Below are 17,231 nucleotides of genomic sequence, written 5' to 3'. Positions count from 1 at the left end.
ATAGCTTCTCTCTTGGCACCTTGTCATATGCCTTTTCCAAATCGACAAAACTTAAATACAGATCTTTGTTATATTCCCATGCTTTCTCGACTATTTGTCGTAAAGTGAAGATCTGATCCTGACAGCCTCTATTTGGCCTGAATCCAGCTTGTTCTTCACCAAGCTGTTCTTCCACAATTCTTCTCAACCGTTTCTCAAGTATACTTGCATAGATCTTGCCAGGAACACTCAGTAGGGAAATACCTCTGTAATTCTCACATTCAGTTTTATTTCCCTTTTTATATATGGGTACTATGAGAGCTCTACTCCAATCATCGGGAATTCGTCCCTCTGCCCAGGCTTTCTGAACTATGCAGTGCAGCCACTATAAGACTCTTATTCCACCATACTTCAGCATTTCTGGTCGAATATCATCTACTCCTACTGCCTTTCCACATTTCAAGCCTTTGATGGCTTTTTCTACTTCAAGTATGGATATGTATTCCTGACTGCATGCCTGGTCAGTGTTTTTTATCACTGTGCTGTCATCACTGCTTCTTTCATTTAGCAGTTTTTCAAAGTAATTACTCCATACTTCAAGGATATCTTTTTCTCCTGTTTTCATTTCACCTTTATCATCTCTAATTCCTTTTACAGCACTCTTTCCTCCATTCCTAAGCTTCTTCAACAACCTCCAGAATATTTTGCCACCTTCTTGATATTTATTTTTTATATTCTTGCCAAAGTCCTCCCATGACTTTTGTTTAGCTAGTTTTACACACTGTTTAGCTTTCTTACATTTGTCTCTGTATTCTGTAAGAGTAAAAGCTGACTTATTTGCCAGGAACTTTTGATATGCTTTCTTCTTTTCCTTCACTGCCTCTTTAACTTCCTGTGTCCACCAGGGAGTTCTGATTTTTTTATCCTTGCACACAACTTCACCACATGCCTCTCTGGCAGAATCAATCAATGTTTCCTTCAGAGTTTGCCACTGAATCTCCAAGGTTTGATTCCTGTTCTCAAACTCTTTCATTTTCTTTTCAATAATATTTCTGTATTTTAGTCTACAGTTCACATCTGAGAGCTGCTCAACTTTTATTCGCTTTAAAACTTTCTTACATGTTATTCTTTTCAATATGAAATTCAATTTTATCCTGCTCAAGACTAAATAGTGATCACTTCCAATTTCAAATCCTCTGTACACTCTGGTGTCCTGCACACCAGGGAGAAAACATCACTATCAACAATAACATAGTCAATGAGACTTTTCTTATTCCTAGCCTCTTCTCTCCATGTGAATTTGTGCACATTTTTATGTTGGAACACGGTGTTAGTAATAACCAGTCCATGTCCTGAGCAGAAATCCAACAGATATTTGCCATTATTATTAGCTTTGCTCTTTTCTCCAAATTTTCCCAAAATATTTTTGTATGTCTCACAATCATTTCCTACTCTACTATTTAGATCCCCAACAAAGACCAACTTTTCCTTTTTCATTGTGTCAGTTGCTTTTTCTAAAGCCTCAAAAAATTCCTCCACTTCTACCTTAGTAGAACCTTCTGTGGGACCATAGGCACAAATAAGTCTCATTGTCCAGTTCCCCATTCTCATATTTGCCCACATTACTCTACTTGAGACTGACTGCCATTCAAGAAGATTAGCCTCGTATTTTGTGTTGAATACTATGGCTACTCCTTCTTTTCCTTGATTGTCATTACTTGAATATAACATTTTGTATTTATTGCTCAGAGAGATCTCACCAGTTTTGGTCTTTTTTGTTTCAGTCACCCCTATTATGTCGATCTGGTACTTATCTAATTCCTCAGCTAGCTCCATTTCTTTGCCATTCAGGCTTCTTACATTAATAGTACTGATCTTTAACTCTGGTGATGTTGAGTTGGGGTTTGTTTTCAGATTTGTTCTAGTAGCTGACTTTTTGCTGTTCGCCCTGGTTCCCTGGCGAAAACAATGGGGGCCTTGTTTAACTGGCCAACGCCCCAGCCGGCATGAAATTTTGTCATGTTGTACCATCATTTGTTATTTTGGTTTAACCAATAAGAACACAATTTGGTCGGCTAAATCCCAAATTGCCAACCCATCCTCGTTCGTTCAGTATCAAAGTAGATACCCAACAGGGTGCACCACGAGAAGGTGAGGATTGGACATTAGGTCAGAAACCCTGGTCGGTTCTCCACATTCCTTTAAAGGCTATGTGGAGGTCTCCTCTCAGTTATACAGCTTTGACCCTTAAGCACCCCGGTGTGGAGGCTAATAGGATGAAATATATGTAGGGTGTTGTCACAGATCTAGGGGTTCATTTGCTGGTGTGAGGAAATGTATCACCCAATTACCCTGATGAGTACCAACTGCATAATTACTATGGGTGACTTTCTATTATGGGATAATTAATTGAAGATTGATTGGATAACAGAAAAAATTCCTAATAAGAACAAAGGAGAATATGAACTTTTATGTGACACCTTTCTCAAACAACGGGTAAAAGAAGAAACTCGAGGACAAGGAGTGTTAGATTTAAACATAGCATCAGAAGGTGTCTCAGTTAAGGATGCGACTGTTTTGTCACCAATTTCCATTAAGTTATACTGACCGGGGAAGTAGCCAACGATACAGATGTTCCAGTTAAGACAGGTTACATGCTGAACTACAAATCTGGAAATTACAACCAACTCAGAAGAATACTATCTTTTGTTCCAATAGTATCAGTTGATGAATGGGAAGGATAACAGCAATGCATGGAAACTTTGAAAAGAAGCTTAAATGCTGCAGTATTCTGAATGTGATCCTAGAGTTCAAAGAACAAATGGAACTGGAGTGAAATGGATGGGCAATCTCATTAAACAAGAGGTCCATAAGAAGGTTATGTGAAAGAAATAATACTGTGAGAATCTATCCAATCTATCCATTGCCAGAAAATGGATGATATGCTTGTATCAATAATAAGCTATTGCCTTTTATTCCCTTATAGGGAGTTGGTGAGGTCTTTAAACCTTGTCTAGCTTTTAGAGACTGAGTGGGCAGTTCAATCTCCACCAGTAGCCAATCAGAGATAGATGGCCCATGTCTATCACTAATTATAGGCTGCCAGTGGCGAAGAGACCAGCAAACGTGCTGCCATCTCTTGGTACCTACCTAAACCTCACAGGATATGTTACTGTCTGAAATAATGTGAGTTCTACAGCCGATTTTCTTGAGTACAGGAGAATAAACCTGCTTATCTATGCCAGAGATTGACTAACTCGGGAACCGGTCAAAGAAAGGCTTAGAAAAAGTTCTTCCAGTCGGCGACTAGACTAGAACGATAAGTCTATCTTCGTGCAGACTAGCATAGAGGATGCAAGCGGCACTTACACTGAGCTACACAATAATTTGATATGAAAAATGTATGTCGGCATTCTTTTGTGGAAATCCTATATATAAATACAGTATGGTGCAAAAAAAAAAAAAATAATAATAATAATAAAATTAAAAATTACTGAATAACTATGAAGATATATGTTAAGGAATAAATGGATTTATTAACAAAGAAATATATATTTCCACATGACGATATGTATATCCACAACAATCGGATGAATCTTGGTCGAAAAAAGCATTAACAACGTAGATTACCTGCTCGAAATGGGTATCTTGTCTTACAAGACAGATTTCGTAGAACATGGGAAGGTTTTCTGTCATCTTGGAGAACAAGGATGGGGAACATCTGCTGGGCATATCGTTTAATTTTATCACTTAGTTCATCAAGATTTCAAGGCAGGTCATGCTGGAATACCCAGTCCTTCAACATACCCAAAACGAAGGCATCAAATGATGTCTGTTCAGCACATGTCTGTGATTCTCATTTGTGGTAACAATTCGCGGTCTCCCCTTAATGCCCTTTGTACTGCAGCAGAACAGTACCGGTATGTCAGAAACTCTCGATTAAGGCAATGATGATTCTATTGCTTTGGGCATGCTTAGGGATACAATGAACAAACTGCTCACAAACATGTTGTAGGCTTGGACATTTGCTCTACCAACTCTATATGAATAAAAAGAATGCTCAACAATACACATCTTTCCTTCCAATGTCAACACCATTGCTAAAGCTAAATGTAATTTTGTAGAATCTATACGCACTCTTTTATTAATGTGCGTGCAGTCAAACAGCATATCTCATATGCGTGTACTGAAGGGGGGGTGTTGAAGTTCAGTATTGTTTTTTTTTTTTTTTTTTTTTTGTTTTTGCACCATACTGTAAAATCTGTTAATCTTAAAATCATACTTACATTGCTATTTCCTGAAGGGATATTCTGTTCATTATACTCCAATAATTCTTCCATCTGCTTTTTATTCAAAGTTTTCTCTAGTTTATCTCGAAAGCTGTAATACCTCTCATTTTGTTTCTACATTCAATATAAATAAATACAGATTCTTAATATTATACTTTAGAAAATTATTCAAAAAAATATATTATTACGAATTTTACTTAACAAAAAAGAATAAAAACAAATTGATAAAACTTTGAAACAGATATTCATTTATATTAAATATCAAATCTTATAAAGCAGACATCACTTCAAAGAAAAAACAAGTATTACATTACTAAATGACATTTAATACATTAACCTAACTTTGAAAATATTTCATTGATTTTCCCATGGATATATAATATAGGTAAGGGTAGAGAGAGTTTTTTTGTTATACTCAACAAGAAATTATACTCTAGTTTTAATATTTTACCTACCATGAGCAAATAAATATTTGCATGTTATATCTTTAGGACTACGCTAGTTATATAAATAAAGGCTGTTTGGTTCACAAATTGCCTTAGCAATGCAAGATTAGACTGGTTTAGCAAATATACTACTGATTCTAAGAAAAGTCTTTCAGTTTATATTTGATTCAGTGAAACAGTTTTTTTTAATTCTGTACAAGATATCAAAGCATGTTATGGCTGCATATATATTTCTTATGTTCTTCTAGGCAGAAGTTGGTAGATCTCCCAGTTTCACCATAAGATAATTTGCAAGAACAAAGAACCTGTAAACATCTGGAACAGAAAGGGGGGGGGGTTAGCCCTTAAGAGTGTGGATTGGGGCAGTTAGCTTTGCATGATAGTACTAGCATTACCGTAGTCTGTAGAAAGGGATGTGAGGAGAAGGGAGGAAAAAAAATTGTTAATCTCTTTTACATTGTACCCATTGGACAGGAAGGCCTGGGGAATAAAGGAGAGTTCAGCTGAGAAGTAAGACTGGGTGGAACATAAGATGGATGCTCTGTTGACTAGAGTTTAAATCTTATAATGAATGTAATAACTCAAGGTTAGCTATAGTGAATGTTGAGGTAATACTGATCTCATTCCTCTCCACTATCTCAGGAAACAAAGGAAATAGTAGGAAAGAAATTGAAAGCAAATCATGGAAAATATAAAACAAAGAAATTGTTTTATATTTTCCATGGTTTGCTTTACCATAAAAATTGTGGTCAAACTTTACAGTTTGTCACCTCCACTTACAAACTGGAAGGAAGATACAAGTCATGAACATTAGTCTACAATAGTCTTTCTGCATTAGTCAGTCTCAGAGCAGGAAGAAGCTTCCTAATTAAACAGACTCAATGATGTGCAGTTAGCATAATTTGGCACTGTTCGCTTAGAAGTGCTAATTAAAGAAATATTGCATAATGTGCAGCATATCTTAATTCAAAGTTTAAATTATGTAATTTGTTTCTTTATCAGTTCATTTTGCATTTGCAAGAGTTTTTCCCCATAAGACAAAAACATTCTAACTTCCCAATTTAGAATTTGAGTGTTTGACCTATTGTGATTCTAATGATACAGTCTAAAAATATTTAATTCATTATGAAGATTTGGAGTAACATTAATTTGCCAAATACAATTATATACCAAATACATAAAAGAAACAGAAAAAGAAAAGTAAAAGAGATAGTAGTGCCTCATAGGAAAAAAAAAAATTTAAGCAGTCATAAATACAGCATGAAAGAGAATATAAAAGAACTGTGAGAAGAAGTGAGGGAAAAAAAAAACAGTGAGGAGTGAAAATTGTTTACTAATGAGATATCACAATATTAAGTTAAGGAGGAGAGTTCTGCTATCAAATTATTCAAAGCCTATGTAGAAGAAACGGGTGTGTTTTTTTGGATAAGAAAAGTGGGCTGTATAGTAGAAAAAGGAATTGTATAAGAAGGATGGCCTGTACTTAAATGGATTTGGCATTCAGGAGCATGGAGAAATTATTTACCAGGATGAGATCTAATTCAGAGTTGGGGAAGGTACTTGATAGTACTTTCAAGTACCTTTAGTGAAGGTACTTTCACTATTCCTCTCATTATCATGAGAGAAATAGTGAAAATGTGTGGGTAAAATTCAATGAAGCTATGCAAACATGATAATAATATGAATGTCAATGAGCAGGGTTATGAATCTGGTGAAGGGGTGGACCTGCACACTTTCGGTTTGCAAAAGAGGAAGTTGTCCAAATGAGCTAAGCAGACTCAGGACATATGTATACAAAAAAGCCAGGAGGTAACTTGTTTGGTCTATACACAAACACCAATCAGGAAGGGAATGAATTTGTTGCCTTTATGGAAAAGTTAGAAAAATAGTTAGCCTAAGATTGGCAATATTAGAGAAATGTAGCTCTCAGCATGAGATGTAGCAACTGGTTTGATTTGGATTGTTTATGGTTTATTGGTGCAAAAACAGCAAAGGTCATTGTGCAATAGTAAAGATGGCAGCAATACACAAGGTTCAAGGGTACAGCAATACATAAATAGTCAAAGACTAACTAGTAAACAACATGCATGAACAAAACCCAAGAACAAAAGTCAAGCAATGCAGTATATACGTATAAATAAAATTACAGCAAAGGTTACAGCAGTACATAAATAGTCAAAGAGAAGTGAGTAAACAATATGCATGCACAAAAATTGAGCTAAGCAATGCAGCATATAACAAAATTATTTCTCTCTTGTATCAAGTACTAGCAATTCACCAGAATATGACAAATAGTGAGACATGAATTGCATTTTTCACACACAGGTGAGTTGTCAGCCCTCAGTAATTAGGAATGCGTAAGATAACCGTGACCTATGCAGAGCCTAGCAAATACAACTTTCTCTTCTCTATCTACATTGACTAGAATGCCAATGTTTAATTTCAGGCTTAATCTCATGCAATTTGTATGTCAATGCTTCCTGCCATGATGACTGCCATTGAGCAAATAGCTTTGATCTTATAAACTGACTGTACTCTATATATGGTACTGTCGAACAATTCATGAAAAAAGTATGAACTGATCTAGCAGCTGTATCTGCAGTCTCATTTCTCTTAATTCCAATGTGGCTGGGAATCCAGCACAACTGAACATCAAAATTAAGAGTATTCGTTTTGTACAACAGGTGTAACACCTCATATAACAGTGGATGTGGATTATCTACATAGGAGATGAAATAGCCTGTTAAGAGCTAAAAGAGTCTGTATAAATTATCCACTTTTGGTAGTGGTTTTCTTTTATATGCACAAGTGCAAGCTGAATGGCATGCAACTCTGCTGTAAAATTGGGATCTGCATTCAGGTGGGACTCGTTAGAGATAGTAATGTCAGGAAACACAGCAGCACAGCCAACACATGTATTAGTTCTTGAGACATCAATACAGATGGGCAAGAAATCAGAGTGGGCTGCTCTGTGTGCATTAAACAATTGCAGGAAGACAGGTGATGGAGTATGCAATAATAAAATACTTATTATTGCTTACTCATGTAAGCAATAATAATTATGTTCCATATAACAAGTTTTAGGCTATCTGGTATGAAGTACAGGCTAACAGAATGAATATGGTGATTGCTGCCATAGACTTGGCAGTTCAGTTGAGCGAGACAATAAAATGCAATACCAAATTATCCTTACAGGTAGTACTATATGAGTAATAACTATAGGTGACTTAAATTATCCAAACACTGAGTAGGTAGGCAGAGAAAACTCATGACAAGAATGAAACAGAATTTATTGAATTGTTGCAAGTGATTACCTTTAAGTGTTACATTTTTAAGATAACTGGTTGTGTAAAGAGATTTAATACTTTTTCTACCACCATCAGCATGATCAATTGGTTGTTTGGTTCATTAGGAGTTGATTAGTGAACGTCAATGACAGTGAACGTCATACTGCACCAAACCAAAGGTTACAGCTGTACTCGAGGTAATAAACAGATAAAATAATAAATAATATGTTATGTGCTAACAGTAAATTTTAAAAATTTATAAAGGAAAGCAGTATTTACATATAAATAGAATTTATAATCAAATGTGTTTGTATAAATTAATTATTTTCAAAAAGTTAAAAACTTCATGCAAATTATCGGAGTCTGATAAGATTCGCCTGAGTATATATGTCTCAGTTGATATAACAAAAAATTCATTTCTTTCTCAAGTGAGGCACTGGCACACCACAGAACATGACAAATGGTTAGGTGTTGCATTGTTCACATACACATAGATGAATCATCAACCTGCAGTAAATACAAATGTGTCAGATGACTGCGACCTATGTGAAGTCCAGCAAGGAAAGTGTCCTCTCTTCCTTTTCTCTGTTGACTTCACTGACAATGCTTCTTGCCTTGATGATAGCCAGTGGGTTATTAATTTTATAAACTGTCTGTAGTCCGAATGTGGGACTGACAAACAGTACCTGGAAAATGCATGAGTTGGTCTAGAGATCACATCTGCAGTCTCATTTCCTATAATTCCAATATGGCTGGGAATCCAGCACAACTGAACATCAAAATTAAGGGTCTTCATTTTGTACAACTGTTGTTGTAAAACCTCACAAAGCACTGGATGTACTTGAGAGGATATGGCCTATAAAGCACTCAGTCAATCTGTATAAATTATGTACTGGTAGCAGTTTTATTTTATATACACAAGTGTAACCTGAACTGCATGCATCTCTGCTCTTTGTTGTGTGGAGTTCCCCCAGTTTTCCCCATCCATCCCCCAAGATCAGTTGAAGTTGTGTCCTCCAATCAGGGACTTCTTAAGTATGTATTTTTTGAGTGTAGATAAATGTGTGTTCACGGGGCCAGCTTGCTTGTTCTGAGTGACAGAAAAAAAGTTTCCAGAGGGAAAAAAACCTTCTACCATCGTATGAGACTGGGTAACTCACCTTTAGTTGAAAGGGATCAGATAAAGGTTCCTCACATCATAGCCGGGAATCGGATCCAGGTCTTTCCGAACAGAAGGATTTGTCTATACTGAGTGAGCTACAGAGGCTCCAACTCTGCTCTTTAATTACTGCAATAAACTGAAATCTGATTGAATATGATCAAGATAACACACAGCAACAACAGGCATGGCATCTCAGATTTGAATCATCACTATAGATGAGAAGGAAATCAGTGTTCTGCTCTGTGAACATTAAATAACTACATATAGACAGATGATGTAGTGCAAAGCTGCCATGGAGTAATGCTGTTATATATATTTGGTACAGGCAATGTTGTCAAATTCATGCCAACAATTTGCATAATCTCTTTAACATGAATACCAAAAAGAATGTATGGCTATATGATGTGATATTGAGCCTATGAAATCAAAGAAAAGATATTAGTCCATATAGGATGTTTTGGAAGATACTATTTTTACAGCTACAAATTCTGTGTGTTTATATTTGGAGAAAGGATAAGACAAGAATATAATTTCTTGGCAAGTTCAATTTAATCTGCAAACAAGTGAACAACAAACTTTCAATATCTATCTCTAATTCAGAGAATTTTAATATTTTTTTACTACTTAAACATGGGAATATATGATTCTGCATTGATTCAACATGGGAATCTCTTCTTGGTCTGGCTCCCACTGATGCAGTTTTGCACTGGAAAATTCACTGAAGTGGTTTTCAGAGGTGGGGCCAGAGAAGTGGATGCCTTTCCCTAGGGTATAAGTGGCTCTCTTTGTGGTGGGGGTGGGCCTGCCACTGGATGAAGATGAGGATTCTACTTAGTGCAAGATGGGCCTGTCACTAAGTAGAACCACCACTGCATAATGACTTAAATGATAATTTGTGTCACTCACTGTTTGGTGATCTGAGGGATCATATGAGTTTTAGGAGAGTTATCCCCACATTTAAACATACCTCAATAAAAGTTTGAAATTGGTGACACTTCCCATATTACATAACAGTGTACAAGTTTGAAAGGATGTGTGCTTTGCATTATGAGAAAAGTAAGGCAATCGATGTGAAGTCATCAGCCTATTGTTTCAATACTGGAACACTGTGACTTAGCATAATAATAAAACTATGGTGGGAAGCCAAAATAACTGCTGTGCCCAAACCAGGGAAAAATCCAAATAATATCAAGAATCTACGACCTATTTCCTTGCTTTGCTCCACCTTTAAGCTCTTTGAAATAATACTCCTTAAAAGAATTTGATCACTGATCAAAAGCGCACTCCTGATTATACAAGTTACTTCAAGCCGGGAAGAAGTTGCTGTGACCAAGTCATGGAGGGGACAACACAGATTGAAGCAGGCTTCCAGAAGAAACTTAAATCTAGAGTCACTTTCATCAATCTGACATCAGCTAAAGACACAGTCTGGATGAGGGGGCTCCTCCTAAAACTAGGCAATATTATAAGTCATTCTCGTGGAAAGGCTTATGCATTTTTTTTTAAACTAAATAATTTAAGGGAATTACAACGTCAACTAGGATATACATTAAAATAAATTTTAATACACTTCAATATTTCGGCAACGTCACGTTGCCATTTTCAAGAAACTTAAGAACAAGACACGTGCATGCAAGCACAACGAACAGTAAGTGAGGAAGAAGTAGGAAGCTATTATTTCTCCCAAAGTCCTGATGGTGCCCCATAGCAGGCAATGTTGGTATTCTTGGGTGATTGGGCTGAAGGTCTTCTGATATAGGTTTCCTAAATTTGAGGCAGTCTCATGCAGCCAAATTTGTTGAGGTTTGGATTGTTTCTTAGGGCTGAAGCTGATTCCACGAAAAGCCTTTCATATTTGTATTTACTAAGGAGTATTATCGTGTCTTTCTTCCACCGAATTCTAGGGCATGTATCCAGCACATGGTCAGCAAGACCAGAGTGGCTGTATTGGTGAAACCGGATGTAGTCCTTGTGTTCTGAAATTTGCTGTCCTGCCTGTTTGGCCAAAGTAGGACAACTTACACAGGTAGGTCTAGGGGGGAGGTTGGTCTTTAGTAGAGTGAATAAGGGATGCCAATTTTTTATATGGCCTATAACAAGAAGTTAAGTCATTTTTTTTTAGGATTTTTGTAATTTTTTCCAATTTGCCTCGGATATAGGGTATGGTGATGGATTTAGAGTAATCCTTGTTGTTGGGGGAAGGGGGGGGGCTGTGGTTTACTGGTTTCAATGTTTTTTGGATTTTGGGGGGGGGGGGAGGTAGCCATTGGCTGAGAAAGTGTTGAGAATGTGGTTTAGTTCTGTGGTTAGGACATTGTCATTTGAACAGATAAGTTTAGCCCTGTTGTGTAGTGTCTTAATGACTCCATATTGTTGCGAGGAGAGGTGGTGGGATTGTTGGTGAATGTATCTGCCTGTATGGGTGGGTTTTCTATAGACTGAGAAAACCAAGGTTTCCATCAGGCTGGCAGGTGACTAGTGTGTCTAAGAAAGGAAGGCAGTTGTTTTTTTCTTCTTCCAGGGTGAATTTGATTCTGGGATGTTGGTTGTTTAAGTGTGTTAGGAAGGAGAGGAGTGCATCGATGCCATGTGGCCAAATAGCGAACACATCATCACCATAGTGAAGCCAAACGGTTAGTTATTGGGGGACAGAGTTCAAGGCTTTCTCTTCAAAAGTCTCCATATAAAAGTTGGTCAAGGGTGAGGAGAGAGTGGAGAACCCATGGCTATCCCCTCTATTTGTTTGTAGAATTTTCCTTGCCAAACAAAATAGCCTGAGTTCATTGTGAACTGAAATAGGGCTGTGATATCAAGAGGAAATTTAGCTTGGATTAGCACTAAGGATTCTTTGAGTAGGACATTTGTGAATAAGGAGGATATATCAAAACTGACCATTATGTCAGTGTGTTTGAGTGTAAGGTTTTCTATGCTGGCTTTGAAGTGGGCTGAGTTTTTTATGTGTGAAGGTATGTTGCCAGTATAGTGTGAGAGAGCTTTGTCCAAATGTTTAACTAGTTTGTATGTGGGGGAATCAATGCCATTCATTATGGGACATAATGGCACATTTTCCTTATGTATTTTTGAAAGTCCATAAATATGGTGATGGTCGGTGGGGGGGGGGATTAAATGGTTTTAATTTGTTAGTGATTTCCCCAGGCCAAGAAGTGACCTTCTTAAGGAGCCTGTGGAGTTTTCTAATTTGTAATTTGGTAGCCCAATCTAACAATAGAGCTTTCAGCTTACCTGTGTAATCCTTTTGGTTAAGCAATACTATGCCGTTCCCTTTCTCAGCTTTGGTGATTATTATTTTATTACTTTTCTTTAATTCTAGTAGAGATTTAATTTCCTTTGGGCATGTTGGGTTTTTGGTGGTTTAGCTTTGGTCAGAACACAAGCCACATCCAGGCTAATATTGTTGGCGACGTGGTTTGGAAGGTATCATATCCCGCGTTCAATTCGTATCATAATATCTTCAGCAGGTATTCTTCTGGGCGCAATGGCACTCGAAGATGACCTTTCAAGCACCTTAAACCATGAAATTTGGTCTGTTTTATACATCTCGTACACTGCAGTGGAGAAACAATTTAAAAAAGTATGAAATTGATGCATCAAAAAATTTGAAAATTTAAAAAAGAACTCGATCTCGAAACCACAACTTCCTACTGAAACAGTAGTCAACCTTTCGTCATTTAGTGTGACACCTGAAGCATTCAATGCCCTTGCATGTGGCCACAACTTCGCCACTGCGCCCAGAAGAATACTGCTGAAGATATTATGATACGAATTGAACGTGGGATACTACACCTTCCAAACCACTTCGTCAAAAATATTAGACTGGATGTGGCTTGTGTTCTGACCAAAGCTAAACCACCAAAAGCCAACATGCCCAGTAAGGAAATTAAATCTCTACTAGAATTAAAGAAAAACAAGAAAATAATAATCACCAAAGCTGATAAAGGGAACGCCATAGTATTGCTTAACCAAAAGGATTACACAGGTAAGCTGAAAGCCCTATTGTTAGATCGGGCTACTTACCTCCCTATCGAGTACAATCCCACCAACTCACAAATTAGAAAACTCCACAGGCTCCTTAAGAAGGTCACTTCTTGGCCTGTAGAAATCACTAACAAATTAAAACCATTTAACTCCATACCCCCCCCCATATTTATGGACTCCCAAAAATACATAAGGATAATGTGCCATTACCTCCCATAGTGGATGGCATTGATTCTCCCACATACAAACTAGCTTAACATTTGGCCAAAGCTCTCACACTATACTGGCAACACACCTTCACACAAAAAAACTCAGCCCACTTCAAAGCCAGCATAGAAAACCTAACACTCAAACACACTGACATAATGGTTAGTTTTGATGTCTTCTCCTTATTCACAAATGTCCCGCTCAAAGACTCCTTAGTGCTAATCCAAGCTAAATTTCCTCCCGATATCACAGCCCTATTTCAGTTCACAATGAACTCAAGCTATTTTGTTTGGCAAGGAAAATTCTACAAACAAATAGAGGGGACAGCCATGGGTTTTCCACTCTCCACACCCTTGGTCAACTTTTATATGGAGACTTTTGAAGAGAAAGCCTTAAACTCTGCCCCACAAAAACTAACCATTTGGCTTCGCTATGTTGATGATGTGTTCGCTATTTGGCCACATGCCTTCCTTTCTTAGACACACTAGTCACCCGTCAGCCTGATGGAACCTTGGTTTTCTCAGTCTATAGAAAACCCACCCATACAGGCAGATACATTCACCAACAATCCCACCACCTCTCGTCACAAAATTATGGAGTCATTAAGACACTACACAACAGGCTAAACTTATCTGTTCAAATGACAATGTCTTAACCACAGAACTAAACCACATTCTCAACACTTTCTCAGCCAATAAATCCATCACTATACCCTATATCCGAGAAAAATTGGATAAAATTACAAAAATCCTAAAAAAACATGATTTAACTTCTTGTTACAGACCATATAAAAAGGCATCCCTCATCTGCTCTACTAAAGACCAACCTCCCCCACTAGACATACCTGGTGTGTACCAGGTCCCTTGCAGCTGTAAGTTGTCCTACTTTGGCCAAACAGGCAGGACAGCAAATTTCAGAACACAAGGACTACATCCAGTTTCACCAATACAGCCACTCTGGTCTTGCTGACCATGTGCTGGATACCTGCCATAGAATTCGGTGGAAGAAAGCCACGATAATACACCGTAGTAAATACAAATATGAAAGGCTTTTCATGGAATCAGCTTCAGCCCTAAGAAACAATCCAAACCTCAACAAATTTGGCTGCATGAGACTGCCTCAAATTTGGGAAACCTATATCAGAAGACCTTCCGCCCAATCGCCCAAGAATACCAACATTGCGTGCAATGGGGCACCATCAGGACTTTAGGAGAAATAATAGCTTCCTGCTTCTTCCTCACTTACTGTTTGTTGTGCCTGCGTGCACGTGTCTTGTTCTTAAGTTTCTTGAAAATGGCAATGTGACGTTGCCGAAATATTGAAGTATATTAAAATTTATTTTAATGTATATCCTAGTTGACGTTGTAATTTCCTTAAATTATTTAGTTTAAAAAAATGCAGTATTATAAGGTGCAAAAAAACTTCCTAGCGCTTTGAATCCATTCTCTCCAACAGAAAGATCAGGTTCATATTGGTGTAAAAAAGAGCAGGCCCAGATTCCTCCACAATGGTCTCCCACAGGACTGTGTGTTAGCCCCTTTACTCTTCAAGATCTACATGTCCAATATACCACATACCAGCTCAAGCAAATACATGTACACCAATGACCTAGCAATCCTCCACCAGTCTACTTCCTATGCCAACCTGGAAACAACCCTGAACACAGACCGAAACAACCTGGAAGAGTACTTCAAGCAGCAGTATATGAAGCCAAATCCAACAAAAACTGTGTCCACAGCATTCCACCTAAACAATGCAGAGGCAAATCAACACCTCAACCTCTCTTTCTGTGGCAGAGTTGGTAGAACATGAGCCTCACCCGAAATACCATGAAGCGAGCTTGGACAGAAGCCTAACCTATAAAAGGCACATTACCAACCTGTCCAACAAAATTAAAACAAGAAATCATATTATTTCAAGGCTTGCTGGAACAACCTGGGGTTGTAGGACAGAAGTCCTAAGGTCATCTGCACTAGCCCTCGCATTCTCTGCAGCAGAATACTGTGCCCCCATCTGGGAAAGATGTGTGCATACTAACATCATACTGTCGTGACGACCTTTCTCGTCGTGTTCTAAATCTATCTAGTTTCAAGTCACTTTTATGAATAATACAACTAATTACGAATTGATCACCGATCCAAAAGTAGGGAAATTTATATTTATACTGCGCCACCCTATTCTTAGATTAGTCTATATAAATAGTAGGATCAGTTCTAAATTAAGTTAACAGTCATCTCAATAGGCCGAATCATCTATTATTATTTTTACTTGGGGTTCCCGTAAGATTCGAATGTTTATGAACGGTGCAATAATAAGGAATTCAGGCAAACACAATATTTAGATCAACAAAATAAAACATTTAATATATGATATGGTTAACAAATACAAGTACTCTATTTTAAAATGGAATTATACAATTAACTTAACACATCTTCTTAGGTCACTGATGCTAATTCAATGTTCTAACTTTCATATACTATTCACAGTCTCAAAAACACAAATCTTCTTATCTCAAGTTAATATAACAATTTCACATTTTATTCAGTCTTCACAAATCTATCAGCTCAATGTTTATATTCACAGCAGGCAATAAACTACGTAAGCTATATTCCAAGCAAATATATTCCCGGACCTTGAGCATCGGAGATATATTACAGTTAATGCTAGAATAGAGAAACTTATACAACTACTCTTACCAGACAAATTCTTCAATACATCAAATTATTGAGAGAGCACTTATGAATTAACTTAATTAACATTAGCGGAACACACATAACAAATATTCTCCATAGTTTAAACTGTATTACTGTAAGTCGCACTTCACTATTCCAAACAACAGTAATTAGGTACTAATATCTTTTCCTGTTCACTTTTCTCCAAGTAATCAATATAACCTTTTCCTAGGGCAACATAGAATTTAATCGTAATTCAGATTAACTAGAACTAATCAGAATTTTCGCATTGACTGTCCAGTTTCCTTTTATCTGATTACGGCATTAACCTTTCTTCATAACAACAGCAGATTTCGCTTATAACATTAAACTTTATGTTTCACTACTTATAGGTTCACTTCCGAACACTATACTCTTAAATTTCTGCCCTGAGGATTTTATAATCTTGGTTCCGCAAAACTCTCTCCTCACTCCTTAATAATAATTCTTCTCTTGCTTCCTATCTTATCTATGACCTTCCCTCTTCTTTACTCTTCTACCTATGACCTTCACTCCCACCTTACGTTCGAACGCCACGCTCTCTTCACTCGTGGTTGTTTACGCGTGCGTCTCCATGACAATAGACTAAGCGTAAACATTTCGCCAATGTAATGTATGCTCTATTACTGCTACATGAGTGATTACATAACATTAAATATTTCACAAATAAGAACAACATAATATTTAAACTACTTCTTCAACTTTTTGATTACGTATACAGTTAAATATAAAATAACACTTTACGTTACACCATATATATTTGGTTACACAAAATTCTATACATTTTATTATTCTATAAATTAATAATAGGTCAGGTTTTGAATAAATATTTAATTAGCAATTCTCAATTAATGAATAATAAATAATTTTATATAAGTCATGATTAATATTTAATAAGCAATGTTAAATGTGAATGAAAAATAATAAATTACATAACATAGCTTCATTCACAATTTAACAATACCTACCTAGCTAAACTCTACCATGTGCGCAATTAGTGGGACAATGAGAAGCACCACCTCTCCACTGGCTGCCTGTCCTATCCAACATTGCTCCACCAAATATATGGAGAAGACAAGCCTCAATTAAAGAATTTAATAAAATAATGAGCAACCCACTCCTGCCCCTGCACTGGTGAACTCTCAACCACCAAC

At 37.0% G+C, this 17,231-nt stretch overlaps 1 protein-coding gene across 3 annotated transcripts in view; it reads right to left on the bottom strand.

Moving 5' to 3' along the window:
- Parp1 (Poly-(ADP-ribose) polymerase) overlaps nucleotides 1-17,231 on the bottom strand; it is a 583,272-nt gene that overhangs the window by 374,761 nt on the left and 191,280 nt on the right. For all 3 annotated transcript variants that reach the window (XM_090399735.1, XM_090399736.1, XM_090399737.1), the window contains exon 7: nucleotides 4,266-4,382. In XM_090399735.1, coding sequence (XP_090255861.1) covers nucleotides 4,266-4,382 — 117 coding nt within the window. The remainder of the gene's footprint in view (nucleotides 1-4,265; nucleotides 4,383-17,231) is intronic.

Source organism: Typopeltis vanoorti, chromosome 10, assembly GCF_054136105.1.
Source record: "Typopeltis vanoorti isolate ZY-2024b chromosome 10, IOZ_Tvanoo_1.0, whole genome shotgun sequence".
Classification (NCBI taxonomy): domain Eukaryota; kingdom Metazoa; phylum Arthropoda; class Arachnida; order Uropygi; family Thelyphonidae; genus Typopeltis; species Typopeltis vanoorti.
The sequence above is the reverse complement of the archived record's forward strand: the minus strand, read 5'-3'. Positions and strand labels throughout refer to the sequence as shown.